Raw genomic sequence first — 27,317 nt, 5'->3', positions numbered from 1 at the left:
CATTTATTTATTTATTTACTTCAACCAAAAATAGTTTGCGCCATCTGTGCAGATTTTACAAATAGACGGCAACAGTCACAAGGGAACAGAGAGTATTTGATGGTCTTTATTGATATTGCTGTGATGAATAAAATGAGGGATGCATCTAAAACAGGGGTGAGCAAAGTACGACCCACTCCATTCTTTAATTCGGCATCTCAAAAACACACTCATAAATCGACATATACTGTATTTTTGACTTGACTTTACATTCTAACTTTCAATTTATCAACCAGATGAAATCTTTTACTTAAATGGTACTTTAAATATTTATTTTATTAAATAATTGGTTAATTGATAACACATCATTAAATAAAGTGAGAATGGCTATTTCTGTGTATATATACAACAAATGATAAAAATAGATATATATTTATACAATTTGATATATAAAATGAATTATTGTAGACTACATGTTTTGTTTTGAACCTCATCTATGAATTGAGCTGTCCCTTCTGCCTATTTAAAAAATAAAAAAGGTGGCCCTTGAGGATAAAAGTTTGCCCACCCCTGGTGTAAAATAGAGTATTCAATATGATCTGTTCCTGCTGTTTCTTCATGCAAATCTCACATCCAGCTCCTCCATCTTGTCCAAATCCTTGCGCACGTCCGGGTAGGCCTGCAGCACCTCCTGAAAGTCGTCCCAGGACAGACTGAAACACTGGCAGTCGGTCAGCGCCTTCACCGTGGCCAGATGTTTGCCTCTGGACAGCACGCACGCCTCTGGTGAAAACACACACACACGCGCGCGAGGCAGAGTCACAGTTAATGAGAAAGCAGTGATGGGCAAACAGAACTGACAATTAATCCCAAGTTAGAGAAATAGAAAAAAAGATTCCCTTAATGCGGAAAGCCTGCTAAACTTGGAAAAGGAATTATAGGTTGAGCATTAAATAAATCCCCCTAACCGGAGAAGATGCAGTGTTTACTTTTGTTTTTAAAAGATGCTCACATCATAGCCCTTTGCATGTGATGAATTCCATTTCCAGAGTACAGTAGTAGTGTTTTTGCCACAGATTATCTGTATTTACGTTATGAAAACGTGAATAGGAACAACATCATTTAATCAGGATTGTACCTCTATCTGTTTCTGTACCTGTATGCTCTTCTTGTTCCTGTTCCTGTCATTCATTCCTATGTTTTTATTTATCTGTACCTGTTTCTATATCTGTTTCTAGACTTGTACATGTTTCTGTGTCTGCACCCAGAATTTTATCTTTACCTGAGTCTGTATATTTTTATGTATCTATTCAACACTATATCTGTTCACGTTTCTCTATCTGTGTTTGTATTAGTATCTTTTTCTGTACCTGTACCTTTTTCCATGTCTGCATCAGTTTCATGTGAAGGTGATATACACTACTGTAATCAGTACCATTATACAGTTTTGTGAGTGTTTTGAGCATAAACGACAGCATCACAAATGCTAATGTCCCTAGCCAGCAGGGGGCACTGCATTCCCGAACGGTACTAATTGAATATACAGTTTTATTTTGCCTCCTGAAAGAGCGACCATCTTTCACGTATAGCAACAACCACGTACCAGGAACAGCATCCCGGTGGGGAAGATAATCCATGAAAACCTGCTGTTCACTTTCTTAAATCACTGTTGCGTTTGAGGATTATTAAGGAGTTTTGCTGGAAACAATTTGAAGAGAGACAGATGATGACGAGGAGATTTGAAAATGTTTCACACGACATGACACAAATTCACCCTTCGTCTCAAATAACAACTGCAGAAGAAATATAATCTAGCAATCTGGATAATCATCTGGGCTAAAGCAAGGAGGATGTTTCTGTTCTTGTCCCTGAATCTGTCCGCATTTCTGTTCATGTGTCTGTTCCTTTAGCTGTATCTGTATCTGTTTTTGTGTATTTCTATAACCATTTTGATGATGGCCCCCCATAAACGTGTCTGTACATGCTTCTGTTTCTGTCTCTATCTCTATATCCATTACTCTATCTCTTATCAGTTGCTGTAACTGTGTACAGGCTCTGTATTTATTTCAGGTCCTGTACCTGGCCCAGTTTCTGTTGCTGCCTGTTTCTATGTTTGCATGTGTATGTGCATCTGTTTCTATACCTGTATTTGTAACTTCATCTGTATCTGCACCCGCACCCGTACTTCAGTATCTGTTTCTGTACCCCTTAAGTGTTCACACATCACAGTTTTGTAATCCCTAGTGTAAAAACCAAGTGTACCTCCAAAGAAGTCTCCGTCACAGAGCTCCCTGTGGAAGTCGTGGTTCTCCTCCAGCACCTGGCCATGATCGATGAAAAACATGCGGTCTCCTGGCGCGTTCTCATGGATGATGACGTCGCCCTCCTGGTACACCTCATAATCCAGTCTCTGCACCATGCTATTGATCACATTCTCATCTTTGTCCCGGAACAACGGCATTTTCCTCAGCAGGCGGCTGCACATCACTGTCAGGATTTGCTAGCGCAAAAAATGTCCAATGGGAAATTGATCAGGCATTCTGCGTTCAGGGATGGTTTTTCAGTTGGCGTGGTTACCTCCTTCAAGGCAGATGACACGGTGTGCATGACCTCCTTCTCATCAAACCATTTACCTCCGTAGCGTGCCTGGTAGTAGTTGGTGATGCGCAACTGCAGCTCTGGTGGGAGTTTCATGAAGGTCATGTAGTGCTCCAAGCGGCTCATCTGTGTAAACAGATCCACTTTCATTTCGGAGAACAGACAACACTCTACAAGTACTGCTACCGCGACTTGTTTCTGTTTCTGTATGCATATTTGGTTCTATAGATGATTGTGTTTCTTTTCTTTTTGTGTGTTTGTCTGTTTCTACCTCAATCATCTTGTTTCAATTGTAATTGAAAATGAATAGCGCTGTGTACCTTGCTTTTGTACTCCTTGGCGGCAGGGTCAGTGTTTGCAATCATGGCTGTGGCGTTGGCCACCAGCACCGTGTACATCAGGCACCCGGACACCATGCTTACCATCACGATCCACATCTCCACGTAATCTACAACAACACCAACTGCATTACAGACACACAACTACAGACTAAATTCAGTTCTGGGGCAATTCACTGGGGTCAAAAGAAGAAGCTGCTCAGGGTGTGTAGTACTTTTAGGAGGTCCAGAGAGCTTTGGAGATAGGGGGTCCTACAGCAGAACCTTTAAATTCCAGGAAATACAAGTAGCCTAGAGATCCAGAAATCTTTGGGTTCTTAATTTAGTTCAGCATAATTTGCTGGGATCAAAAGAAGACCCTTCTCAGAGGGTAGTACTTTTGAGTGGTTCAAGGACATTTGGGGACAAATATCAATGGAACATTCTGGTTCCAGCAACTATAGTACCATGAATGTAAGGTTCTTGGCACTTATGGAGGGCCTTTGTCTAGTTGGATTGCAGAAACTACTATCTAAATTTACAGTCGTAATTGGGTAATTTATCAGAACCATAAGAAGACACTACTAAAGAGGTAGTATGTTGGAATTTTGGAGGACCACTGTGTGTTTGGACCATGGAATTTTTTTTAATTTGCAATGTAGATTACTGTGAGGTTCCCAAGCAATACATGTACGCACTTGTCGGAGCATCCATGGATCCATATGACAGCGCGATCATCTGCGAGAGAGCTCGGAAGACCCCCCAAGAGTACTTCACGATGACTGTGGCATTCTGGAACAAACCATTTGAAATCCTAATATATAACAAAAACGTCGGATGCTCTGTATGAGCCAAACATGGAGCGTACCATCAAGTTCTCCTTGCGGACCCAACAGTCTGTGGGGAACTCCTCCAGCATGGGCACAAAGTACTGGATGCAACCATTCCAGTGGCACAGCAGGAAGATCATCATGAAGAGGGACAGGATGCGGAAGAACAGGCGCACCACCTCTAAGTTTGCGTTTGATACCTAAGGAACAGGTCAGGAACTTTTTAACCTAGAACTAGAAACTTTTGGAGGACCATTGCAAGTTTGAAATGCAGGAAGGAACCATTGTTGGACCAAAATAAGACCGTTGCGGGGGTAGTGCTTTGAAAATGTAACCTTTTTGTTCCAAGAACTATAATGTAAATACCATTGTAAATACCATCGTTGGGGCCAAATAGGACGTGGCTATGGGTTGTACTTTTAAGTGATCAAGAAACCTTTTGAGGCCCCTAAAAGTATCTAGTACCAAGAACTTAAATGTTCGTGGAAATCTCAGGTGTAAAGAGTTACAAAGTCCACTTACTTTCTCCACCTCATTGAAGAAGCGGACCAGCCTGGACACCCGCGCCAGTCGTATGAGGCTGAGGATGCGCACAAACATGAGGATCCTCATCATCTTGGTGGTCTTGGAGGGGTTGTCATCACTGTGGTAATGTAAATCCTAAAGACATTCACACACTATTACCATCTGATGTGTTTAATATTCTAATGCTGCTTCTCATTACCGCAAAGAGCAAGATGTATCCAATGGGGAAGGCAGCGATGACGTCAGGGATGAACCAGGTCCTCAAGTAGCATACTCGGATCTGCTTAATGTCCAGGATTGCTTCCTGGGGGGGACGCCAGACAGAGAACGAGAGAGTGTTTGAAGGTTACTATCTGTACAGTTTACTTTTAAAGTGACACTGTACGTCAATGAACTTTCTTTCACGTCAGTGTTTGCAGCAGCACTACTGACATAGAAGAGTTAGTCAGAGCATCTTAATTTGAACATTCCTAAGGGTTATTAAAAAACACACACACACACACACACCAAAAACCACCTCCTGTACTTTTTACTAGATGTCCGCCACCCACATTTGGGTCCTGACCCACCAGTTGAGAATCACTGCTATGGAGCATCTGTAATCCTGATGTTTGTCCAGGCCTTCTCATCTGTCACCTGACTACATAACACAGATTAACAAGCCTGACGACAGAGATCATGCAGCATATCCTGCTGACGTGAGAGTCGCTAAGCCGGGTTTTCGTCTGTTCACCTTTTGTGACATCCAGCCGGCCAATCACCACAGACCCATCTGCACTCCATATCATGCACACATGCTACACACGCACAAATCAACACGTTTTTCACCACTTACTTACGACTCACCCAAATTGAATTTTAGCCGTCATTTTACGACCTTCTCAACAGGCCGTGTGATTAGGCACATCCACGACCTCAAAGGCTCCAACCCAGCCTAATTGGTTTCATTAGGCTTGAATGAGATTCAATAGAATTTATAAGAAAAACCTAAGGGAAAACCACTATTTTTCCCTCCATCGGAAATAATAAAAATGAAGATCTCTTGGTAATTTTATGACACATAAAAAAAAAAATCAAACATCAAACTGAACATTTAGTGTTATAGTAACACTCCAATACGAATAAGTAATGCTACCAATGTGGAAGGTGTGGCTAACGTTAGCTTGTTTACAGTGCTAATGCTAGCTCATTATAGCTGGGGCTACTCTTTTCCCAACACTACCAAAGTGGGAGGTGTAGCTAACGTTAGCTTGTTTACAGTGCTAAAGGCTAATGCTAGCTCAGTATAGTTGGGGCTACTCTTTTTCTGGATATGCTAGATATGCGCTGTCTGTGACTATTTGCCATGACTATTTGTCATGACTACACACTTTCACAATCACGTTCCATTATGAATGGACATTTGAGAATTGGGAGTTGCACATTAGTGAAAGGTCTTTGATTGGTTGTTTCTTTCTCAGGCACGATGGTTTTCTAACAAGTCAAATGAGAGGTACAAAATGGGGCCAGAGAGGGCTGATTTTTTTTTTTTTTAATCCCAGATGATTTTACTGTCAGGCCATACTAATGGTTTTAACAAAATTACAAAAATAGATTTAAAAAAAAAAAAAAAAACAATCCCCACTTTGAGTTGTTATATACAAGGTAAGTGAAGAGAAACTGCCACGTGAATGTCATCAAATAATCAATGGTCAGGCCCCTGACCTCTCCGTTCTCGCTGATGATGCCCATGCGGAAGTTGAGCGCCACGTCGATTAGGAAGAGCGTGTCTGAAAAGACGTTAAAGCCTTCCCAGGCCAGCCCGCTGGTGCCATCCAGGAAGGCAATCTCCATGGGGATGCCGATCAAGTTGAGGAAGGTGATGGCCATCATGCCCATGATGTAATAGCTCCTGTGGGAGGGGGAACATCATCAAACTGAGAAGTGAAGGCCATGTTAAACACACACGCACGCTCACACTGTGTATGTATCTATTACAAGGCTCAAATAACTGTGTGATCACCTTACTTGCGTAAAAAAGGAGGCTGCAGGGGAATCATGTTCATCCGTCTTTTTCTTCCAGGAATTGGTGTCCCACAGTGTTCCTGAATGTCCCCCTCACACGCGGCTATTATTAACACCTCGGCTTTATTAATAGCTGAAAATGTCTGCGTGCTCAGCATATTTTGCTGCAAGTGCGAATCGCAGCATTTTATTGCTTTCGCCAAATGAGGAGTGGTTTACGTCTTTTTAAACTTGCATGTCACTTGAGAATGTAAATAATTAAGGTGCTTTGTCGCTGGAGTTTTATTCCTTTCACGTGTCAAATTTAGAAGTGGTTTACTTGTTTTTACATGTGTTTTACCCTACAATTAACAAGAACTATATTGACATATATGGAAAATGGACGGATGGATGGATGGATGACGGATGGATGGATGGGTGGATGTGATGGATGGATGGATGGATGGATGGGTGGATGTGATGGATAGATGGATGGACGGATGGATGGATGGATGGATGACGGATGGATGGATGGGTGGATGTGATGGATAGATGGATGGATGGATGGACGGACGGATGGTGACTACACAACATTTATGTTGGATATCTGTATACATGCTGGCTGATGGGTAGGTACTGTAGATGGTTGGATGTAAAATTTGATGTACAGTATGTATGTTGGATGTACATATGTCGGATGCATCATTAAATGTATGTTATTAACGGTCAGATAATGGATTGATGGATGTACACTATTGCTAGTATGTATGCTGGATGTTAACATTTTTACAGAGAGGCTACAGCACTGAAAAAGCAACCAAGTCAATTAAAGTCATTTGCAAATATCTCATTAAGGCAAATATATTAGAGTAAAAAAAAAAGTTTGTTAAATATTCAGTGTGTGTGTGTGTGTGTGTGTACCTCATGATACTGAACGGATGTATGACGAAGACTCCGCTCTCCAGCTGCCGTATGCACTCCTTCTCCACAGCCACCTCGCTTCCGTACATGTAGAGAGATTGCCGGTTTTGCTGAGGCAACAACATTGCCCGCCACCCGCGGGCGGCCCGTTCGCATCCCGCCGTCCTCGGAGCCCTTAGTCTCTGCATGGCCGCAGTGGCATGACGTGCCCGCCTCATCGGACCATCCCAGCTCAACTTCTTCGAATGTTTCTTCTAGTCTTGTCCTTGTAGTTCTGGTTAATCTTCAAGTTTTTTCCCCCAGTAATTATGATTCCTCTTCTTCTAGTTCTTCTATTTGTTTATTCTTGTTCAGGTTCTTGTTATTTTTCTAGTTAGTTCTTCATGTTTGAGTTATTTGTCTTCTAGTTATTGTATTTCAATTTATTTTTAATTATTCTAGTTTCTTAATTCCTGTATTTCTATTTTTCTTCTTATTCCTCTCCTTGAAGTTCATCTTCTAGTGATTCTTCCAGTTCCTCTTCCTCTTGTTCTACTTCATTTTCTTCGTGTCCTTTTTTCTTTCTTAGTCTTGTAGTTATTCTTGTAGTTATTGCTCCGGGTTTGTTTATTTCTTCTTATTCCTCTTCTTCTTCTTCTTGATGTTTTTATTCTTCTTGTTCTAGTTCTTTCTGTTCCACTCTTTGGTAATTTGGGATTTTTTTCTAAAAGTGTTTAAAAAAATATATATATATATGTATATATAAATATATATTTTTTATCTTCTTGTTCTTCTTATATCATTTCTCCTTGTTGTATTTCTTGCTCCGTCCAAGCTACTTTTCCGTTGAAGAGCTCAACCTTAATGAAGCCGTGTGGAGGCGAGGCAAGCGTGGATGATACCCGCCCTTATTTCTCCCTCTCGGCCTGTCTCATCCCTCCCTCTTTTTCATCTCTCTCTCTCTCTCTCTCTCTCTCTCTATTCCTGCACCTCCCCTCTTCTCTTCTTTTTCTCTCTGCACTCATCAACTATTTACAATGTGACTGTCGTTCTCCATGAATCATGCCAAGAGGCTAAAGTCCACTTTGAGTGGCCGTTGTGCACGTGTGTGTTGATAGATGACCAGATCACGGATGGATGGATGATGAATGTTTTCGATTGATATTTGTTGGTTGTTAAATAGATGTTGTATGTATGTAGGATTGATGAATGTGTGCACGTGTGCTACTGTTGTGTGCGTGACCCTAATGTGTGGACCAGCAAGTTCAGTCTAAGGCATTACACTTACATGTATTCTATCTGGCATGTAATGAAATACTGTCTTTGTTTCCTGAGCTCTCTGCAGAAGCTCTGTGTGGATTCTCACCACTTTATTAACAACACAGCATGACACACACGTGCGCGCGCGCACACACTCACTGAGTTATTTCATAATGTTTGTTTTTGCTTGGATGGATTTAATGCAGCTGCAGAGGAGGGAGGATTAACTGTGAGGTCACGTCAGTCATAAAAGGTAATGCTAATGTGCGGAGTAAAGTCATTTTGCTAGATTTTTTTTTTAAACGCTACATCAGTGCTTTTAACCGCAGCTTGTGAAAAATAAAGAGCTTCAAATGACATTAATGTACGATTCCAGCGCGACCAAATGATTCAGACCAGCGCAGATAAGCCCTGGTGCTATTCGGAACAGAGCAATAGATCCTTGGTGTGCTTCAAACCTGACCTTAAGAAGTGGATTTCAGTCAGAGAAAGTGATTTGAGAAGTGATTCAGACCAGAACAATCGATTGAAGGTGTGATCCAAACCAGAACAAGAGACATTCAAGTGTGATTCAGAGCAGAGCAAACAATCCCAGGCGTGAAATCACATCAATTGACTTCAAAGTGGACTCCATGGAGCCAATCACACCAGAGCAAACAATCCAAGGTGTGCTTCAAACCACACAGGAGCGTGATTCCAATGAAAGCGATCAATTCAGGCCCGAGTAACTGACCCTAGGTGTAATTGAGAACAGAGCAAACGATCCATAGGTGTGATTCATATCTGACCAGATAAATCGATACCAAGTGTTCTTCAAACCAAACTGAATGACCTAAATGGATGATTAAAAGAAAAAAAAGGAGCGAGACAGACCAGTGCAATAGAGCCAAGGTATGCTTCAAACCAGGCCAAAAAGCTTATTCTCACATATGAAAGTGAGTTCTTCAAACCAGAGCAAGCGATCGTGAGAGGAGAATGTGATGTTGTGTCAAATCTCCATGGATGTCGGACTCATATAGCCACATTTATGGAAATGCTCTTTTTGTTGCAATTTCCCATTCAGTCCAAGCTTGGCTTCATTTTGTGAAGCTTTATCGTCACGGGAGGCAATTTGTTGGCTGTAAACATTAATCAGCAGGCTTGGAGAGACACAAGAGCAGCTGCTGATTGTGTAAAAGCCTTTGAAAAAAAACATGGAAGGCAACATGAGGACTTTGCAATGTCTGCAGTAGAGGGTTGCAAAAAAAAAAAAGGTGAATATTTGCGAATAATATACTTTGCTTACTTGTTTTTTTTTAAACAGGGCACAGCTGCTGGGGAGAATGACTCAGGGCTTAAGTTCTGCCTGCTTACGCCTGGACTTTCTTCTGCTGACGCACAGCGTGGATTCATACACGCGCAGACACACACACACACACACACGCGCAGACACACACATGCATTTTTCATATTTCAATACTCCCGAGTCTGCCCCCTGTTCTATATTTTTCGTCCAGCAGCAGCAAACAATTTTAAGGCACAGATACAAACAGACGCAATCATCTAAAGCACAGTCATCCATCTTACATTGTCATCTTCAAGGGAGTTATTTTAATTTTAAACGCGGTTGGGTTATTTAAGGTCTGCTTTCCACACTTGTCTTTTGCTCACTCCCCGTAAATTGTCCTGCTTTTTTCTTCTTTTTAAGTTCATAGTTCGATTTTTTTGTCGTACAGAAAATAATTTTTTCCATAATAATTTTATAATAAAAATGTATCAAGAAATCATCAATTAGATTTAATTAATTTTATTGACATTCAATTATTAAATATATTTATTTGATTGCTATTACTTAATGGATCAAATTTATGTTTTCTTTATTTGTTGTAATTAGTTGATGAGATTTGTTTTAGTGTATTTTGCTCAGAATTTTTCTTTAGTTTCATTACTTAATTAGTGGAATTTGTCTTTTTTCTTTTTTTATGCATTTTATAATCAATTAATATATATTATTTAATTGTAATATAACTAAATAGTTATTGGAATGTACTGTATTGTATTTTTATTTGCTTTTGTCTCGCATTTTCAGTCCTAATGGTAAATTACATAGAGACTACATTTCCCAAAAGCCTTTGCTGCTTGCCGATGGGGTCACGTGACAACACGCCGGTTCCTTCTTGTTCTAGTCTGTGAAGGTGACAGCGGGAAGCACAATCCTCCATACTGTGCACTGCCAAGTTACATCAAAGACCCAAAAGTGAGTTTTATGTGTGTCGATCGTTCATTTTTGTCCACATTTCGCTTTCATGACATCGTTTATGAGCATTGACACAAAACCGGAGCGCTTTGCGAGCAGTTTCAGCACATTACGTCACGACACTGCCTGAGCTAGCTGAAGAGTTAGCACCTCACGTGCGTTATGTAATGTAGGGTAAAATAAATTGAACACGCTTATACGCTTAAAAAGCAACGCAGCATAACATATTGGTCATTGTGTTTGGTTTGACTCGGCGCATTTTATTGTGATAGACAATTTTAAGGGATAATTTTGACAGGCTTTCCTGATGTGCGGACACACCTCCATTTTCGTCACGTAAATGTCCCTGTTGATCATTACAGTATTTACTGTACCTCCAAATCAATCATAAATGTACTTCCGTGACATTGTATTAATATTTGACCAGTAAACTGTCTGTATACACACAGTTATCAATAACGCATGATTTGTAACAGTTTTAGTATTATGTCCAATGCATTTGAGACTCTTGTGTAATTAAGGGCTATATAAATAAGCTTGACTTGATTATGTGTATAATTGTAAAGCGATGAATATTTATTTTCACCAAAGATGACTGTCTAGTGTATAAAATGAGGAAATGAGTGTCGGCTGCTGTAGTGACTCACTCATGCGCTGCCAAGTTTCACATTTGCTTTCACTTTGACTAAGACAATTTCAAGTTTGAATACTGATGATGAAATGCCAGATTAAAATAAATAAGAAAATTGACTCTTATGTGTAACGAGTGAACATTCTGTGACAGCGTATGAGGTCGTGTGCCTTAAGTGATTCAGACCAGAGCAAACGGAGCAAGGTACCATTCGAACCAGAGCAACTGATCCAGAGTGCAATTTAAACCAGACTAAACTGCAACATAATACGATTCCAACAAGGGGTTATTCAGACCAGAGAAATCAATCCCACTTGTGTGACTCAAGACAGAAGAAGTGACTGAAAAGGGAGATACTATTTGCAATTCAGACCAAAGCAATTGATCCCAAGTGTGATTATTTTTTAACCAGATCAAATGGCAGTAAAGGTGTTTCTAATAAGTATTTCAAGAGTCAGACCAGAGCAAACGATCCAAGGTGTGGCTCAGATCCAAGCAAATATCACATTTGTGATTCCAACTAGAGAAATAGGTATTAGGGAGAGAGTCAGATTAGAACAATGAACCTTGTGTGATTCAAGAGCAATCACTTGAAGGTGTGGGTCAAATAAAACCAAATTACATTAAAAGGGTGATTTGGATGAAACCAAAAAATCCAGACCAGATTAAGCGATCACAAGAGAATTTCTTTGATGCTCTGTTGCAGGTTGAAGATGTCGACCGTGTCTGCCGCTGCAGTGGAGCCAGCTGCTATCACCCAGGGCGGTGAGCAAAAGAAGCCACTCAAGGCGTGCTGTGCTTGTCCTGAAACCAAAAAAGTCAGAGACGCATGGTAACTATTTTAATTATTAAAGTACTAAATGTTAAAATATCAATTTTAATTGTATTTATCTTCTTCTCAGCATCATTGAAAAGGGTGAAGAGAACTGCACGGAACTCATTGAGGCCCACAAAGACTGCATGAGGCAGCTGGGATTCAAGATTTAACTGTTTTATTCTGACTGTATGTGTGTGTGGTAAGTAAAGTCTTGTGAATACTATGTGTCTCAGTTTGTAAATCTGTTGAAGAATAAAGGGCTTCAAAATGGCGATTTTGATGAAAGCGCAACGAAACTGAGGGATTCGGACCAGAGTAAACGCTGTAAATGTCTTGATTCATACAAGTGTAAATGTTCCGGGATGTGATTTAATTCCAATTTGACCTTATGATTTAAAGTGTGATTCAGACCAGAGCAATCAATCCCAGGATGGGTTCAAACCGGCTCAAATGACCTCAGAGAGCAATTCCAATTAGAGCAAGTGATCTGAGTGATCCAGACCAGAGTAAATGCCCTGTGTGATTCAGACCAGATCAATCAATCTTGGGTGTGATTAAAACCAGATTGAATGACCTAAAAGATCTATTAAAATTAGAGACGAGATAAGTAATTCAGACAAGAGGTGATGCCCTAAATGTATGATTCAGACTGAAACAATCGATCCTCTGTGTCATTCATACCAGACAAAACTATAGTAGGTTCAAATCAGACCAGAGCAATCAATCCCAGGTGTGAACAGAGAAATCCCAATGAAAGTAGTTGATATCAGGGATTCAGAGTTTCAAACTTTAGGGGATAGGAATATTTCAGAAAAACGTGACATAATAAAAACCTGTTTTTTGTTTTGCAACACAAATCTTAAAATTGAAATGGGTATTTAGTTGACATAGGAGGTGCTCAGTGTACAGCGTGGATATTTAGAACATCACGAAATGGTGTCAGTGATATGTTCAGAGTCAAGTGGCCGCGTGAAATGCTAAATTTAGCTTGTCGAACTTGACTACATAAACGTTCCCACTAGCGACTTATCATGACATGCACACACACTTTTTTTCGCTTCTTTAACTTTTTTTATCCGTTCGTCCCTCAGCAAAATGGACAGCGACAACCCCGGAAGATTTGGAACAAAATGTCTACTTTTATTTATTTTTGTATGTGTGATGATCACTGCAGTTGGAATTTGAATAAAAGTTCTATGCAATCATCTCCATGCTCCATTTTTTTGTGTGTTAAGAATGGAAGGTGTATTATTTATGACATGGCATCTTCCTAACCTCGGTGCCCATTTCTTCCCCCTTCCCTGAATGGCTGGTGTCCCTGGTATGCACTCAGGCTTTTAAAAATAACTTCAGGTCAATACTTGACATATCAGCATACTTCTCTGTAGTGGGCCTATCACCATTTTGTCCTTTACAGAGGCAACCCGAGTACTAATAAAGATGCAAAGGAGGAATTAATTTAATGTACTGCTTAATTTAAAGCTCCTCATAAATTAAAAAAAAACTAACATTTTTGATGCCATATTTAGTGACTAGTGACACTTATTTGAGAACATATGGAATTAATTACCTTTTTTTTTTTATTATTATGGTGGCTATTCTTCCAAAGATGTAATACAAGGCTATATGTTTTTAAATAGCTAAAAATATATATATTTAAAAATCTTAGACCAACATTTTGTTATTTTGCAATAAGCAAAGAAGAGGCAAAATGGATTTTTGAAATTTTGATTATTTTGTAACAGTATTTATGGGGAATGGGGACAGGGCCAGCACACTAATCCATACATAATTAATGGACATTATAATTGAATTAAAAATTTAAAAAAATTATAAACCACCAAAAATTGTTTTCCATGGAAAACAGCGATGGTTTGAATATTTCTAATTAAAAAATAATAATTGTAATTAAAAAAAACAAACAAACCTTTTTCTAGTTAGTTGGAAAACAATTTCAAAATAAAAGTCAGATTCAACAGGTGTAAATGTAGCAGGCCAGTTGATCATGATCTTACTTAAACACTAATCTATCACATCAGATTGTTGCATTTTGGATCTTTAAATATTTTTTTTTATACATAATTCCATTTCAACAATGGATGACTTCACAGGCCTTGGCGGAGGTCTGCACTCCTCACTCACTGCTCTTGCTTTTGTCAATTGAGATGGACAGCATAAGTATGCCAAGCAGCAGGAGGATATTTTTACCCGAAATCCGACCTGCAAAGTGTCGTCCATCTTTTTTTGACGCGTCCTAAACCACTCGCTTGGCCCTGTTCAAGACAGAACGGACACGTGAACAACACAAGAACTTTTTGGGCCCGACAGAACCTCTGGAGAGTTCACAGTGCGACAAAGTCCTTCCCACTTCCTGCCTGCCCCTCTCTGGCTGTTATGTTAAGTAGCGGGCCTGTTTTCTGTCGGCCACTCGTGTCCTCCTTGGGTTTCAATTCCAAACATGGTGATCCTTGTGGGGACTCCATATCGACGACCCCCCACTCCCACCACTACTACTCCTCCTCCCGGCTTATCCGCCCTCCTCCAGCTGTTGTCTCCACAGTGCTGGCTGGCGGCTGAGCTGAACGAGTCCTCACCAGAGATGGAAAAGGAGACACATAATGATAGCAGGACCTTGTGCTAGAACTGTGATAGAGCCTGAAGAACTTCCTGAGGGAACAAACTTGGATTGTTGACTTTCCCGACCTTTCCTGACATGACTTTGGAGAACACCAGCCTCTTAGAGAACCTGTTTGCCGCCCCTGTATGCGATGGCTGGAGCAACAACACCGAGGGGGCTCTTTACCACCTGGGCAACACGATCCTGTTCCTGGGCTACATGGGTGGCAGCGGGGCCTACGGGTGCCTCTTCATCTTCGGTCTACTGGCACCTTCCTTCCTCTGCCTGACCCTGTGGGGTTGGATGACGGTATGCGGCCCTGACGTGGTCACCTGGAACCTCTTGCTACTTCTGGCCTGCCTGGTCCAGATCTGCCACCTGCTGTACCGCCTGCGCCAGGAGGGCCTGCCCAGCGAGGAGTTAGCCGCCCTCTACCAGGACGTCTACCTCCCGTTGGGGGTTCCCATCCAGGTCTTCAAGGAGATTGCGGGCGCCTTTGACAACAAGGTATTGGAAATGAAGGTGGGCGAGACGTACGCAGTGGAGGGCAAGACGCCCATCGAGAAGCTCTCGTTTCTGCTGTCTGGCAGGTGGGTGTCAACCGTCAAGCGTTTTTTCCTGTACCATTTAGTCTAGGGAGTAGGTTCACATTGGTAGTAGTGGTACGTTCTGCCCACTTCCAGGGACCCAGAACAGCTTTAGTTCCCAGCCAGGATCTTGGCACCTAGTGGTGATCCCCATCCTGGATGGAGTGATACTTGTAGTCCATACGGGTTTGGTTTCTGGCCGGTCCCCTGACACCCAACATCTGGAGCTCCCCAGTACTAGCATGAAGTTCACCTAGCATCAAGACACCTACTGGGGCCACTTGAGATCCCAGTCCCAATCCTGAATAAGTCGAAGGGTTATCTCAGGAACGGCGTCGGGCATAAAAACCACAGAATGTCAACTACAATGACGATAATGGGTCATGAATTGGTACGTGTTCCTGGTCACGGCCTTAAAGCTCACCGGAGATCGTCTGAACTTCTCAAGTGTAGTCTAGAAGGTTCTATTCCCCCAAAATTATAAAATGTCATAAGCATAAACAAATATGTGAAGTGTAGTGTAGTTTTACAGGTTGCCCGCTTTCATGTACCAAGAGCAGGTTTGACCCCGCAGTTGTGAGAATAAAACACTGTGATGACATGATGCTAATGCTAATTCCAGAGCTAATACAACTATAATCTTCCTGCCTAGACCAGTAACCTGGACTGAACTTGGTGTAAATGCTCTATTTGATCCCCTGTGAATCTTAGACCATTTCAAGTCCGTTTCCTTATTCTGGTTGGCCGTTAGCAGTGCAGTGGAGAAGACAAACGAGGAATGATTAGTCGCTGCCGACAGGTTGTATAATTGTCAGAAACATGGTCTGTTCCAATAACAGTCTAAATCCTTTGTCCGTCACTGCACAATGTAGTCTACTCTCCATGAACATTTGTAAGACAAAGGCTGTTGTTTTTGGCGCCGCACAGCAGATATAGCCTATGCCTTTTTTTTTTTTAGCCGTAGCTCTTAGCATGTAAGTTGGTGGTAGCGACTTACCACAGCGTCGACTCATTTTTCTGTATTTTTTTCAACTCACTCAAGAAATGATGCTAGCTAGTATCTCAGCAGTCCCAGTGTGGTGATGCGACCGGTCCATCTTTCACTCTGTGGGATAGACGCCAGCTGTGACCCTGAACAGGATGAGCAGTACCGGAGATGGATGAGTTGATTTATAAACTAAGGTGGTCATAAACCATCGGTTTTCTATTCTTCTGGTCCAATTCAGGGCCATGTGTCTTAAGGTATACAAGTACTTAGTCTATTTAATTTTGACGTCTTACTCTTGATAGCTACGTAAGAGAAATTTAAAGTGTTTGACAAGGTGTTTATAGTTCATGATTCACTGTTAAGCAAATTGTCTAGAAAATAATGCAGATATTAATAATAGGAGAAGGAAAAACACCCGTGTTGTTGCTTTGTAAAGTACCAACTCGTCCAAGCATGTCACACGAGTCGGCATGAGTCCTCTTTACTCTCTTCTATGTTAGGAAGCAAAGTGCATCCGCAACAACGGGGGTCAGCTCATCCCAAAAGCGCTAATCTGCTGTTACAGCGTCAGCATGTACTTGGAAGGTTTCCCGAACAGATGTCTGAAGCAACCCTGGTGCCCACCGCGGGCATATTTTCATTCTCTTTCTGGTTCCTGTTCGGCCCCATTTGCTGCACGCTGTGGAGGTCAGGAGCAACGAGCAGCTCCCAATTGACAAAATTAAGCAAGTACTCTCATTCACCGGTGCTTCATATGGAATCAAAAAGTAGTTAACCAGAAAAGTGCTTCCCAACCTTCATTGAGCCAAGGCAACTATTTCGCATGGAAAAAAATATCAGACTGCTACCAAACAAAAATGTCACAAAAAGTATGAATACTGAAATAATGATTGCATCTCAATGTGAAATGTTGGCCTGTCTTCTTTACAATAATTATGTTCTAAGCACCCCCACAAGTCCAAACACGGCATTCTGATTAATATTGCGTTTGTTTTTATCCATCTTGACGGGCGGCCATTTTGCTACTTGCCGTCGACTACAATGATATCACAGTGCTTAAGGGCACCAATCACGGTTCACCTGTTTTCTGGGTTTGGTCATGTGATCTGACTTCCCACCTTTCTCAAATGCAGCACGAGCACTTTGACACTGTGATGTCATTTTCAATCGACAGCAAGTGGCAAAATGGCCGCCCTCTAAAATGAAGATATAATCGTAATTAATAAATATCATTCAGACAATCAAATGTTGTAATTGCACCCTGGTTGGGAATCACTTAATCTAACTAGGAAATTATATTTATGAATAAGACAGGTAAATTCCAATTTACTGTAGTGGGACTTCATCTTTTGCGAGAACCTTTTTGTTCTGCACTCGCCCCTTGTGTGAGGTTGTCTCAGGTAAAAGTGACCGAGAAGAGATAACAGCAGATCGGATGCTGCAACATTCAACTATGAAGGAGAAAAAGGGAATCTTTAATGCGATCCCGTTTTAGTCGGTGGATTATGTTAAAGCCTCCCATCTTCCCCCCCCGACCGAGGAGTGCGTCCTGATGACTTTATGCATCGTCTCTGGCAAACGAACAAACGGAGCTTGACGCAGCAAATATTCACTGCGCCGGACAGTATTTCTTCGTCCCCCGTGGAGATCGTTATGCAAATCTTTGGGCTTAATGGGTGACCTTCAGCTCTCTAATCTCACGTTCCCTTTTTAACCTTGTCACTCTTGACGTCAGGATCAACGTATCTCTGGAGGGCCAGTTCCTGCACTACATCCACCAACACCAGTTCCTCGACTCGCCCGAGTGGGAGTCGCTGAGGCCCAACGAGGATGGACAGTTTCAGGTAGCACCGTTTTCTGGCTACGTCCCTGATTGAGACAGAAACAGGGACATGCCCACATTTCAAAATGTAGAAGAGCTTTACATTTTCTAAAGGCGTTTGTTTGCCTCCCAGGTTACGTTGACGGTGGAAGAAGATTGTCGCTTTGTGTCTTGGCGCCGCCGTCGCCTGTTCTCCCTCATGTCTAAAGAGCGATACGTGTGCCGCCTTTTCGCCGTCATGCTCGGCTACGACATTGCCGAGAAGCTGTACAACCTCAACAACAAGCTTTACATCAAGAGCGGCGTCCTGCTGGACATCCGCCTGCCCAGCCTCTACCACGTCCTGGCCCCCTCGTCGCAAAGCAGCGAGGGAGACCCCCCCGAACGGGCCGACGGGCCCTCTCGCCGGGAGTCCGACCCCGACCGGGGACGCCGGGATGAGACCCCCGTCGGAAGGCCGTGGCCGTCCGACCCGGAGCTGCCCTCTGGTGAGGACTCCACCAGCCTGGTCCTGGAGGACTTTACCGACGTGGCGGGCTCCTTAACCGACTATGGCAGTGAGAGGGATTATTTGAGGTAGAGGGGGCGCGAGGGGGTCCGGAGCTAACACACTGGCTCACCCGCTTAAGATACATGTAAGTACTGCACCTGGGCGGTGGAGCAGATGGGAACTTTTGTGCATGGATGCCACCTTTGACACTAACAATAACAATATAGTGACAAGACTTTTTGCTAGGAAAATTACAACTTTTTTTCTTCTTCTGTTTTTGTAAATGTGTCTTTAAAAAAACAGAAACAGGTTCTCTGAACATTGTTGCAGGGTTATATTCAACTTTTTCCTTGAAACACACAACTTGTCCGAAAACCCTTTTTTTTTCAGAAAAATGTGACTCTTTTTGGCATTTTTTTTTTTTAAAACTTAAAATAAAATTTAAAAAAAATCCCTCAGCAAAAAGACAACTTTAAAAACAGAATTTCTTTGAAAAATTACTTCTTTTTTTTATATATATATATATATAAACAAAACTATAAAAAAAAAAAAGTGAGTTTTTTCCTCTGAAAAATACAACATATATATATAAGATTGTGTTAATTGATGAATGGGGTGTGCTTATTTATTAACTGTTCCAATAAGCAAAATGGACGCCATTTTATCTGCTTTGAGTTTTGTGGATTAAAAGATTTCCCAAGTGTGTGGCGTCCAAATGTGTGTAATTCCTATTTGTCTCCACAGGGGGCGACATGGGCGGAGGAGCAGGTCGCTTCCAGAGGAGCCGAGCGCCGCTAGCTCCCACCGACACTCCCAAACTCTGACCATGCCATTTTCTTCTTTTGATTTATTCTAAGACTTTCACTATTCGGACCACAGGTTTTTGTTGTTGTTGTTGTTTCGATTCACACATCACTTTTGCTCATTTAGTATTATTTTGTTCAAAAAATATAGAAAGAAATTGAGTGCTTCATCTGTAAATAAAACTCATTGTGTTGGCATAGTTAGCCATTAGCAAGTTTTTTGGGTTACTAATATTATTGAACATAGTACATACATTAATATCATGTGAAATTGTCCAATTACAGTTGATTTATTACCACACGGGGCCAACATTTCTCCATAAAGTTTTTGGTCAGTGTGAAGTGAAATGTTTCTTTAGGACTGTCTACTTCCTGGAATGCTTCATGTACAGGCTAAGCTAAGCTGTTTTTTTGGGGGGATGTAAATGTGTATACAATGACAACAATAAACACACATGCTAACTTGGCCCATTCCACTGTCTCCAATTGGCTGCAGTGCCCTGTTTTCTTACTGCCCTCAGTCTCCTCTCGCATAAAATCGACAGATCATTGTTCATTCATTGGAGGATTCAAGGATAGAAATGACAAAAAATAACATATACATGCTAATGTTTGCCTACTCCACAGTCTCCATTTTGCTGCGACGCTCCATTTTTTTGACGCCGTCACATTTTTGGTCCCTGAAGGGGGCATCAAAAGTGGCTGCACACCTGCACAAAGTCATGTGACCATGGAGCTCCTCGCCGGATGTTGATGTTGTTCACGCACAGTGGCTCCTCGCGCCTGAAAACAAAATAGAAAAATATTTTTTCCTTAAATTCTGCCTTGCAACAAGTCTGTCCCCACGTTCAAATGATTCTTTCTCACAATGATTGTGAATTCTGCCAAACAGTGTTGTGTCAGTGAAACGTAAAATTATTATTTTTTAGATTAAATTTAAATCTGCCCCACAAATACTTGTCAATTCTGCCTAGCAACAAGTGTCTTCTCACCTAAATGATTGTAAAATCTGACTACCAACTGTTTCCCCTCAAATAATTCAGATTTTTCCAAGCAACAAGCATCTTCCCCTCCAAATGAACATGTGAAGTCTGCCTAGCAACAAGCGTCTTCCTCAAATAAGTGTAACCCTTTGTGCCAATTGTGCTTAGCAGTGAATTCTGCCTTGCAACCAATGTCCCCATCCCCCAAATAATTTTGATTTCTGCTTAGCAATGTGTGAATTCTGCCTAGCAACAAGTGTCTTCCCCTCAAAAATTGTGAATTTTGCCAAGCAACAGATGTCTACCCCGCAAATGATTGTGTGTTCTGCCTAGCAACAAGTATTCTCTAATCTTCATCATTTGCTTTTGAACTCTGCCTAGCAACAAATGTCTACCCACCAAATGATTTTTAAATTCTATTATTTTTGTATTAGTATTTATATTTGGGGCTTTTAGCTAACGCGGTAGATTTTTTGAGCATGAACATCTAACATTTGGAAAACATCTCCAACTAGTGGTCTGGCATGCACATTGCAGTCTCTCTAATGTAAAACTCCCAAGCTAAAAGAGGTGCAAGTTTCAGTCTAGACGTACGTGGTCGAGGCGATTTGGGACAGACAGATGGACTTGAGGTGGATGTCGTTCTGGCGGTAGAAGCGAGCGCCCGTGTTTTTCAGGGTGATGGAGTGGATCTCACACAGCGCCACCGGGTGAGCCAACATCGCCCTGTACACCGTTGTGTCTGTTTGACTACAACCCGCACACACATATTCGTCAATGCAGACAGTTATTACCTCCCTCAAGGATGTCACCATTACAAATGGCCAGCGGAGAAGGTGATGACTGATAGGATAAGTAAGACGTGCAGTGGACCTTGAATTCAGATGTTTATCATATTTAGTGGCGCAGCCTAGTTCAAGGTTTAGAATAAGTGGAAATCCTGGCACACCACACACTATATGGATCAGTTGGTCTTGTACCCGTTAACTCATTCACTGCCATTGACGGCTATAGACGTCAAAAATTCATTTGAACTATTTCTATTAGTTTAACATTTTTTTCCACTTTTGTTAACAAAAGTATGAAAACCTAGGAAAAAAATTATTGTACATTTAGAGCATATAAAATTTGTGATTAATTGTGAGTTAACTAGTAAAGTCATGTGATTAATTATGATTACAAGTTTTAATTGCCTGACACCCCAAATTTTTAATAATGTTTTCTTTTCTTTTTTTTATTCATTCACTGACATTGACGGCTTTAGACATAAAAAAATTATTTAAACTATTTCTAATAGTTAATTTTTTCCCCCACTTTTGTTAACAAGAGTATGAAAACCTAGAATTTTTTTATTGTACATTTGCAACAGATATAAAATTTGTGATTAATTGTGAGTTAACTAGTAAAGTCATGTGATTAATTATGATCACAAATTTTAATTGCCTGACTGACGCCCCAATTTTTTAATGAGGTTTTCTTTTTCTTTTTTTTAGTCATTCACTGCCATTGACGGTTATAGACGTCAAAAATTAATTTGAACTATTTTTATTAGTTTAACATTTTTTTCCACTTTTGTTCACAAGAGTATGAAAACCTCAATTTTTTTTTATTGTACATTTAGAACAGATATAAAATTTGTGATTAATTGTGAGTTAAATAGTGAAGTCATGCGATTAATTACAATTAAAAATGTTAATCGCCTGTCGCCCCTAATTTTTAATAATCTTTTTTTTTCTTATGAATTTATGGCAGTGAATGAGTTTTAATGAACCTCAACTACTGTATTGAAGTAAATCAAACTGAGGTTTCTGTAACTGGGTTTCTATAGTGTATCGCTGTACTTTGGTAGCCCAATGAAAAGATTTTTTTAAAAAAGTGGTGGTACCCACAGCCGGAGTCGTCGTTGTGTCTCCTGGTCTCCGGTGGTCAGCGTCACTTCTACTTCGGCGCTTTTCGTGAGAGCGGACGCTTCCAACACAAGCAGGATGTGATGAGCTGCAGCACACACCAGAGATGAACATCAACATCATTCCTAGGGTGCCAAATATGGCAGGGTAAGGAAAGGTGCCAAAGCATGGTATAGTTTGGAATGGTGCCAAAAATGGTCCAAAGAGTCCCCAAAAATGGCAGCAGAGAGCGTTAAGCGAATTCTTTTTTTCTTCTTCTTTTTTTTTGGTCCGCTTCACTTTGTTTGACTTTGAATTGTTCTTGTTGTAAGCGCGCGCGCGAGCACGCGATTGATTTTGCCTTTGCGTGCACAGGGTCACTCACACGCAGCAAAGGAGCTCATTAGCTTGCTTCTGCTGACTAATGACATTTCCCCTCTGGCTTTGTCTTTGATGTTTGTGCCGCAATTAGGAGAGCCTTCACGCGTCGGCTTTACTTTTGTATCCGCATGAGGACTCTCATCAGGAACGGTGAGAGCCCTCAAGTGCGCATTTACAAGCAACATCGGCAATGTACTTTCAGCGCATAAAGTTGACGGATTCTTACCGCAGAAAGGAGGCCCAGACGTGGTGAGGAGGAACAACTTCTGCTCCGTGGGGAGGGGGGATAAAGTGATGCCGCACTTTTCGGACAAACCTGAAAGACACGTATGGACACACACGATTAAATATTGACATAAAAAAGACATGCTTAATTAGATGTACATTTTCTAATTGTACTGTGTATTGTATTGGTTCATTATATATTTATATTCTACGTTTTCAGTTACATTTTTAGTTGAGTTGTTTTTTTTACGGAAGCATATTGCTTTTACCAAAAAAAAAAAAAATAATAATAATTTGTTCAGGGAGCGTTGTTTCTTTGTGTATTTTTTTAAATGTTCTTTTTTCCCCTGAATGTTTTTCTGTTTTACTAAGTATTTTGTTTCTGCCATTAAAAAAAATTCTGAAAAACGGGAGGGATGAGTTTGGTGGGGGATATTCAGAAAAACAGGAAAAAAAATATTCTGAAAAAAAAAGGGAGGGGATTATTTAAAAAAAACAGATTTTTTTTAACCACTAAGTGACTAAGTGTACTCTAAGTTTTTTTTTTTATGTTTTTTTTTCCCTCCAGTTTTCTCAATAATTTTTCCTGTTTTTTGGAATGTTTGTTTCCCCTTTTTTCAGATATTTTTTGACAGAAAAAAAATTGCAGAAAAAAAGTATTCAGAAAAAAGACAATTAAAAAAGAATTACACAACAAAAACGAAGCTCCCCAACAAAATTTGTCAGAAAAACAGGAGTTCTTTTCAAGTGAATGCAATACGCTTCTGTAGTTTCTTAAATGATATTCTCAAATGAAAGTTGAAATCGGCTTTCTGTGTTCTGTCATTTGATCTTTTTTTAATTTAATGTGAATCACTGACCGATGGCAGGACACGTTCCCCGGAAGGCATCGCAGTGGGGGCATCGCCCCTGCAGGAAATTTTGGTAGCTGTCACAGGGAATGCCGCTCAGCCGGCAAGAAGCATTCAGAGAGCTCATGTACACGTGCAGCGCCCTCATGTGGTCGCAAATCACATAGCCGTACACTGGAAAGAAGCCCAAAACTGACAAATTCACACGAAAAGTGATAGGGTTCAAAAGGGTGCTGAAAATCAGTACAGTTTGGTTCAAAGTGGTGACAAAAAGTAGCATGCTAAAAGTAGTCTCAAAATTAATGTTTTGTAAAGATGGTTTGATTTATAAGGGTGCCAAAAAGTAGTATGGGTCAAAAGGATGCCAAGAAATACAACTGCACACAATAGGTACCAAAAGTGATATGGTTCAAAAGGATGCCAAGAAGTAGCATATTTGAGGAGGACCAAACGTGGCGTAGTTCAGCTCATAAATTTAAAAAGGTGTGCCAAATATAGTTGTTTTAAAAGGTGAAAGAAAGTAGTATGGTTAAGATCCATTTTTGGTACCTTTAACCAGATTTGATAAAAAAAAAAAGAAAAAAAAAAAAAGAAAAAAGAAGAAGCCTTTATTCAACATTCAGAGACATAAGAGGTAGGACCATGTTTACGATTTGTTTTTTTCAGAGTTGTTAATCATAAAGCCAAACTCACCAGAGGCAAAGCGAGATCGCGCACATCCCGTCTGGTCATTTCCACCGTTCAGGAAAAAGTCCACGTGGCCGATCGGGATGGAGATGCCAAAGTCTGCAAGACATGTAAGGACATGCAATACTGGATACATGCAAGATTTTGAAAACATTAAGGTTTCTCAAAAACGGACATTTTTTGTAAAGATCAACATTATTTTGTAAACATTATCGACAATGGGAGAAAATGGAAGCTTCCAATTGTTTTTTTTGGATTTAATACGGCTACGGTCTTACAGTCTGAGTCTGTGTGGATGACGTCCACGAACTGCGCGTCGGACGGGTCCAGACGGTCGAAGGTGTCCGCACCTTTAAACATGGGACCAGCCGGGTCCAATCCTGGAAAACAACAGCAGTAAAAGAACTGAATCTCACTCATAATCAAACAAATTCTTGTTGAATTTTACCCGTGATTCGTCCGATCTTTCCCTCGAAGAGCGTTCCCACAAATCCGGCCACGTGCGCCCCCAAACTGACGCCGATGAAGTGGAACGACTCCAGCTTGCATCCTTCTTTCTGTTTAAGAAAGTCATAAAAAAAAAAATAATTCAAGAATAAGTGAAATAGAATGTTACAACGAGGACTAATTACACTGGTACAAAAAAGTCATAAAGCACTGTAAAAAAATTAAAAAAAAAAAGATCTTACAAGAAAAAAGTCATAAATCACAGGACCAAATTTGTAATGTTAAGAAAATAACAATTAAGTGAAAAAAGTTGTAATTTGTGTTGCTACACAAAGAAAGCTAAACAATTTGTAATGTAACAAAGAAAGTCAAAGTATGTGATGGAATACATTTTGTGAAACCGTCATACTGGAATAAGAAGAAAGTCAAAGGTACATGTAGAAATGTAGCAATGCTACAAGGAGAAAGTCATAAATCAAGACACAAAGGTTGTAAAAAGTCATAAATCACGAGATAAAAATTTGCAATGTTAAAAAAAGAAAGTCAGTAAAAAATGATGTGAATTTTTTTTTAATCAAATCAAGAGGCAAAAATTGCAACGCTAGGACACGAGGGTCATAAATCCCTTGTAACAAAATTGCAATTCTGAGTTGTGTTTGCAAGTGACCTGCAGCCGGTTGACGAGGACGGAGATCTGCAGGGCCACCTCCTTGTAGTTGTCCACCACCAGATTGTACGCGAAAGAGGCGCCGTGCACCCAGTCCACCATCAGCACGTTAGCGTCCTCCACCGCGAGTAGCGCCTCGGCCAGATCCAAAACCCACCAAGGCTTGCTGCCCAGGGCCCTGCCCGAGCGGAAACATCAAAGACACGTCACTCTCAAGCAACACAAAAATGTTCACGACTCATTTGCAAACACCAAAACCAACTGGTTGATTTGACCTGACGTGTTTTTGTAAATATCATATCATGAATCACACGGAGCTTCTCCCTGACCTGTATCCGTGCACGATGACCTTGGTGGGCCGCGTGACGTTGAAGGCGCTCCCGCGCACCTGGCGGAAGGTGCGTGCGCAGCCCAGTCGTTCTCGAGTCATCAGCAGGTAGCGAACCCGCGGCTGCGCTCGCTGCTGCCTGTGCTGGCGGTACTGCTGCCATGTGGTGTTGCTCACGTCGGCGCACTCGTCCGCCCTTGCCTCAGATCCTCCATGATTGAAGTGAGGTCATTAATCCAGTGAATTAACCCATCCGACATAACTTCAATAAATATCAGAATGTTGCCCCAGTTATGAAGAATTTGACTAGTATCTATTAGAACTAAATGGTTACAGTAAATTACAGTTATTTGTTTTATTCTGATTATTTATTGATTGATTTCCATTTTCAAGCACCATAATTTCTTACTATTGGTATTCGTTTGTTGATGAATATGAGTCTTTTTTTTGTTGTATTTATTAATTATTATTATTATTCTAGTCTCATAGTTGTAGTCATATTTTCTATTTAGTTTTATTTATTGCAGTTGTGTCGTTCTTTCAATATTTTTTATAAATGCATTTTTGACTTCTCTGACTATAGTTTTTTTACGTTATGTATTACTGTAATTTTATTTATATATATTTTTTATACATTTTATTTAATACAGTTTTATAATGTCCTATTCAATAAGCTAGAATGTATATTTAATGCATATATTCTTTTTTGTATATATGATTGCATAAATTTATATTTTTTCATGTTTGATTTCATTTTTTACACTTATTTTAAATTTTAATGTATCATGCATGAATTTTTTATCGACTTCATTTTGTACTGTATGACAATATTTTATCATACATTTTTTATAAAATCATTTTTGTTGTATTTATTATGTTAGTATTTTTCTTATTTGTGTATTTATTTTGGGCGACACATCATGACTGTATCTCATTATACCTTAACTGTATGTTAGAATTTATTATTTGTGATTTATTCATTTCATTGTATTTTTTTTTAATTTATTTTTAACTGTGCTCGTACGCCTAAAAAACGTCATCAACGTGTTGCTAATATTTTGGTTATCGTATTGACAAGTCCACGAGAGGGGCAAAAAATCAGGCACAGGTTAACGTACCTTGGACCGAGTGAACCAGCAGAAGACAGAAGAAGAGCAGGACGCTTTTACCCGGGGGACACATTTCCTGGAGTTAATGGAAGCTTAGCGGTGCTCAGCTGCTCAGTGGCCCAGGGTGATCGGCTTTCGGTTTAGGCGTCACACAACAGCCGGCGACGGGCACCCACGAACCAAAAAAGTTCCCATAAAACAACTACAACTGTCACGGACACGTTCAGTTTCGCGTTTTACGACAAAATACGTGGGTGTTTTAATGCATCATAACTCACGTCCGAGTGCGCGTGGGGACGAATGCGATTGGTTGTTGGGGTTCTCAGAAAGTCGCGGCTGATCGGTCGCTTGAGGGCACGTCACTGGGTAA

General features: G+C 40.7%; 4 protein-coding genes across 10 annotated transcripts; 2 read left to right on the top strand and 2 right to left on the bottom strand.

Annotated features, from left to right (window-relative positions):
- Positions 1-86: 86 nt before the first annotated feature.
- On the bottom strand, positions 87-8,055 carry hcn5 (hyperpolarization activated cyclic nucleotide-gated potassium channel 5). The gene is made up of 10 exons (XM_077580772.1): positions 7,154-8,055; positions 5,954-6,140; positions 4,449-4,553; positions 4,247-4,384; positions 3,763-3,924; positions 3,593-3,686; positions 2,898-3,025; positions 2,557-2,703; positions 2,242-2,479; positions 87-762 (listed from the first exon to the last, which is right to left on the bottom strand). Exons 1-10 carry the CDS (start codon positions 7,369-7,371, stop codon positions 596-598), a joined length of 1,584 nt encoding a protein of 527 aa, XP_077436898.1. The 5' UTR covers positions 7,372-8,055; the 3' UTR covers positions 87-595.
- Positions 8,056-10,479: 2,424 nt separating this feature from the next.
- On the top strand, positions 10,480-13,283 carry cox17 (cytochrome c oxidase copper chaperone COX17). Its single transcript, XM_077579035.1, has 4 exons — positions 10,480-10,628; positions 11,966-12,091; positions 12,162-12,275; positions 13,168-13,283. The coding sequence occupies exons 2-3, from the start codon at positions 11,973-11,975 to the stop codon at positions 12,244-12,246; spliced, it is 204 nt and encodes a 67-aa protein (XP_077435161.1). The 5' UTR covers positions 10,480-10,628; positions 11,966-11,972; the 3' UTR covers positions 12,247-12,275; positions 13,168-13,283.
- Positions 13,284-14,637: 1,354 nt separating this feature from the next.
- Positions 14,638-19,849, top strand: popdc2 (popeye domain cAMP effector 2). 3 transcript variants are annotated; one of them, XR_013296040.1, is made up of 4 exons: positions 14,638-15,283; positions 18,004-18,112; positions 18,224-18,725; positions 19,325-19,849. XR_013296040.1 is itself a non-coding variant. In XM_077580884.1 (4 exons), exons 1-4 carry the CDS (start codon positions 14,790-14,792, stop codon positions 19,402-19,404), a joined length of 1,038 nt encoding a protein of 345 aa, XP_077437010.1. In that variant the 5' UTR covers positions 14,638-14,789; the 3' UTR covers positions 19,405-19,849. The 3 variants fall into 3 exon arrangements, 2 of the variants coding, with proteins under 2 accessions (XP_077437010.1, XP_077437009.1); XM_077580884.1 differs by having other exon boundaries at positions 18,224-18,578; XM_077580883.1 differs by having other exon boundaries at positions 18,224-19,849.
- pla1a (phospholipase A1 member A) lies at positions 16,317-27,306 on the bottom strand. 5 transcript variants are annotated; one of them, XM_077580879.1, is made up of 13 exons: positions 27,226-27,306; positions 26,957-27,079; positions 25,840-26,047; positions 25,511-25,688; positions 24,845-24,953; positions 24,675-24,776; positions 24,403-24,495; positions 23,719-23,901; positions 22,860-22,949; positions 22,256-22,361; positions 20,961-21,116; positions 20,094-20,166; positions 16,317-16,411 (listed from the first exon to the last, which is right to left on the bottom strand). In XM_077580879.1, the coding sequence occupies exons 2-13, from the start codon at positions 27,018-27,020 to the stop codon at positions 16,343-16,345; spliced, it is 1,431 nt and encodes a 476-aa protein (XP_077437005.1). In that variant the 5' UTR covers positions 27,021-27,079; positions 27,226-27,306; the 3' UTR covers positions 16,317-16,342. The 5 variants fall into 5 exon arrangements, with proteins under 5 accessions (XP_077437005.1, XP_077437004.1, XP_077437006.1 ...); XM_077580878.1 differs by having other exon boundaries at positions 26,957-27,295; XM_077580880.1 differs by having other exon boundaries at positions 23,719-23,883; positions 26,957-27,295.
- Between the last annotated feature and the right edge of the window lie 11 nt (positions 27,307-27,317).

The sequence above is a fragment of the Vanacampus margaritifer genome, chromosome 11 (assembly GCF_051991255.1).
Source record: "Vanacampus margaritifer isolate UIUO_Vmar chromosome 11, RoL_Vmar_1.0, whole genome shotgun sequence".
NCBI classification, from domain to species: domain Eukaryota; kingdom Metazoa; phylum Chordata; class Actinopteri; order Syngnathiformes; family Syngnathidae; genus Vanacampus; species Vanacampus margaritifer.
Note: the sequence above shows the minus strand (reverse complement) of the source record. Positions and strands in the feature narration are given on the sequence as shown.

Excerpts from the sequence above, each read along its gene's own strand:
- cox17 (XM_077579035.1), top strand. The coding sequence starts at position 11,973 with ATGTCGACCGTGTCTGCCGCTGCAGTGGAGCCAGCTGCTATCACCCAG. Across the intron at positions 12,092-12,161 it reads AAAAAAGTCAGAGACGCATG|CATCATTGAAAAGGGTGAAG; the intron begins GTAACTATTTTA and ends TCTTCTTCTCAG.
- hcn5 (XM_077580772.1), bottom strand. The coding sequence starts at position 7,371 with ATGAGGCGGGCACGTCATGCCACTGCGGCCATGCAGAGACTAAGGGCT. Across the intron at positions 3,925-4,246 it reads TCTTCAATGAGGTGGAGAAA|GTATCAAACGCAAACTTAGA; the intron begins GTAAGTGGACTT and ends CCTGTTCCTTAG. Across the intron at positions 763-2,241 it reads TGACGGAGACTTCTTTGGAG|AGGCGTGCGTGCTGTCCAGA; the intron begins GTACACTTGGTT and ends TGTTTTCACCAG.
- popdc2 (XM_077580883.1), top strand. The coding sequence starts at position 14,790 with ATGACTTTGGAGAACACCAGCCTCTTAGAGAACCTGTTTGCCGCCCCT. Across the intron at positions 15,284-18,003 it reads TCGTTTCTGCTGTCTGGCAG|GATCAACGTATCTCTGGAGG; the intron begins GTGGGTGTCAAC and ends TCTTGACGTCAG. Across the intron at positions 18,113-18,223 it reads ACGAGGATGGACAGTTTCAG|GTTACGTTGACGGTGGAAGA; the intron begins GTAGCACCGTTT and ends TTTGCCTCCCAG.
- pla1a (XM_077580879.1), bottom strand. The coding sequence starts at position 27,020 with ATGTGTCCCCCGGGTAAAAGCGTCCTGCTCTTCTTCTGTCTTCTGCTG. Across the intron at positions 24,954-25,510 it reads TCCTCGTCAACCGGCTGCAG|AAAGAAGGATGCAAGCTGGA; the intron begins GTCACTTGCAAA and ends TTTCTTAAACAG. Across the intron at positions 16,412-20,093 it reads GGTCACATGACTTTGTGCAG|GGTCACAGCTGGCGTCTATC; the intron begins GTGTGCAGCCAC and ends CATCCTGTTCAG.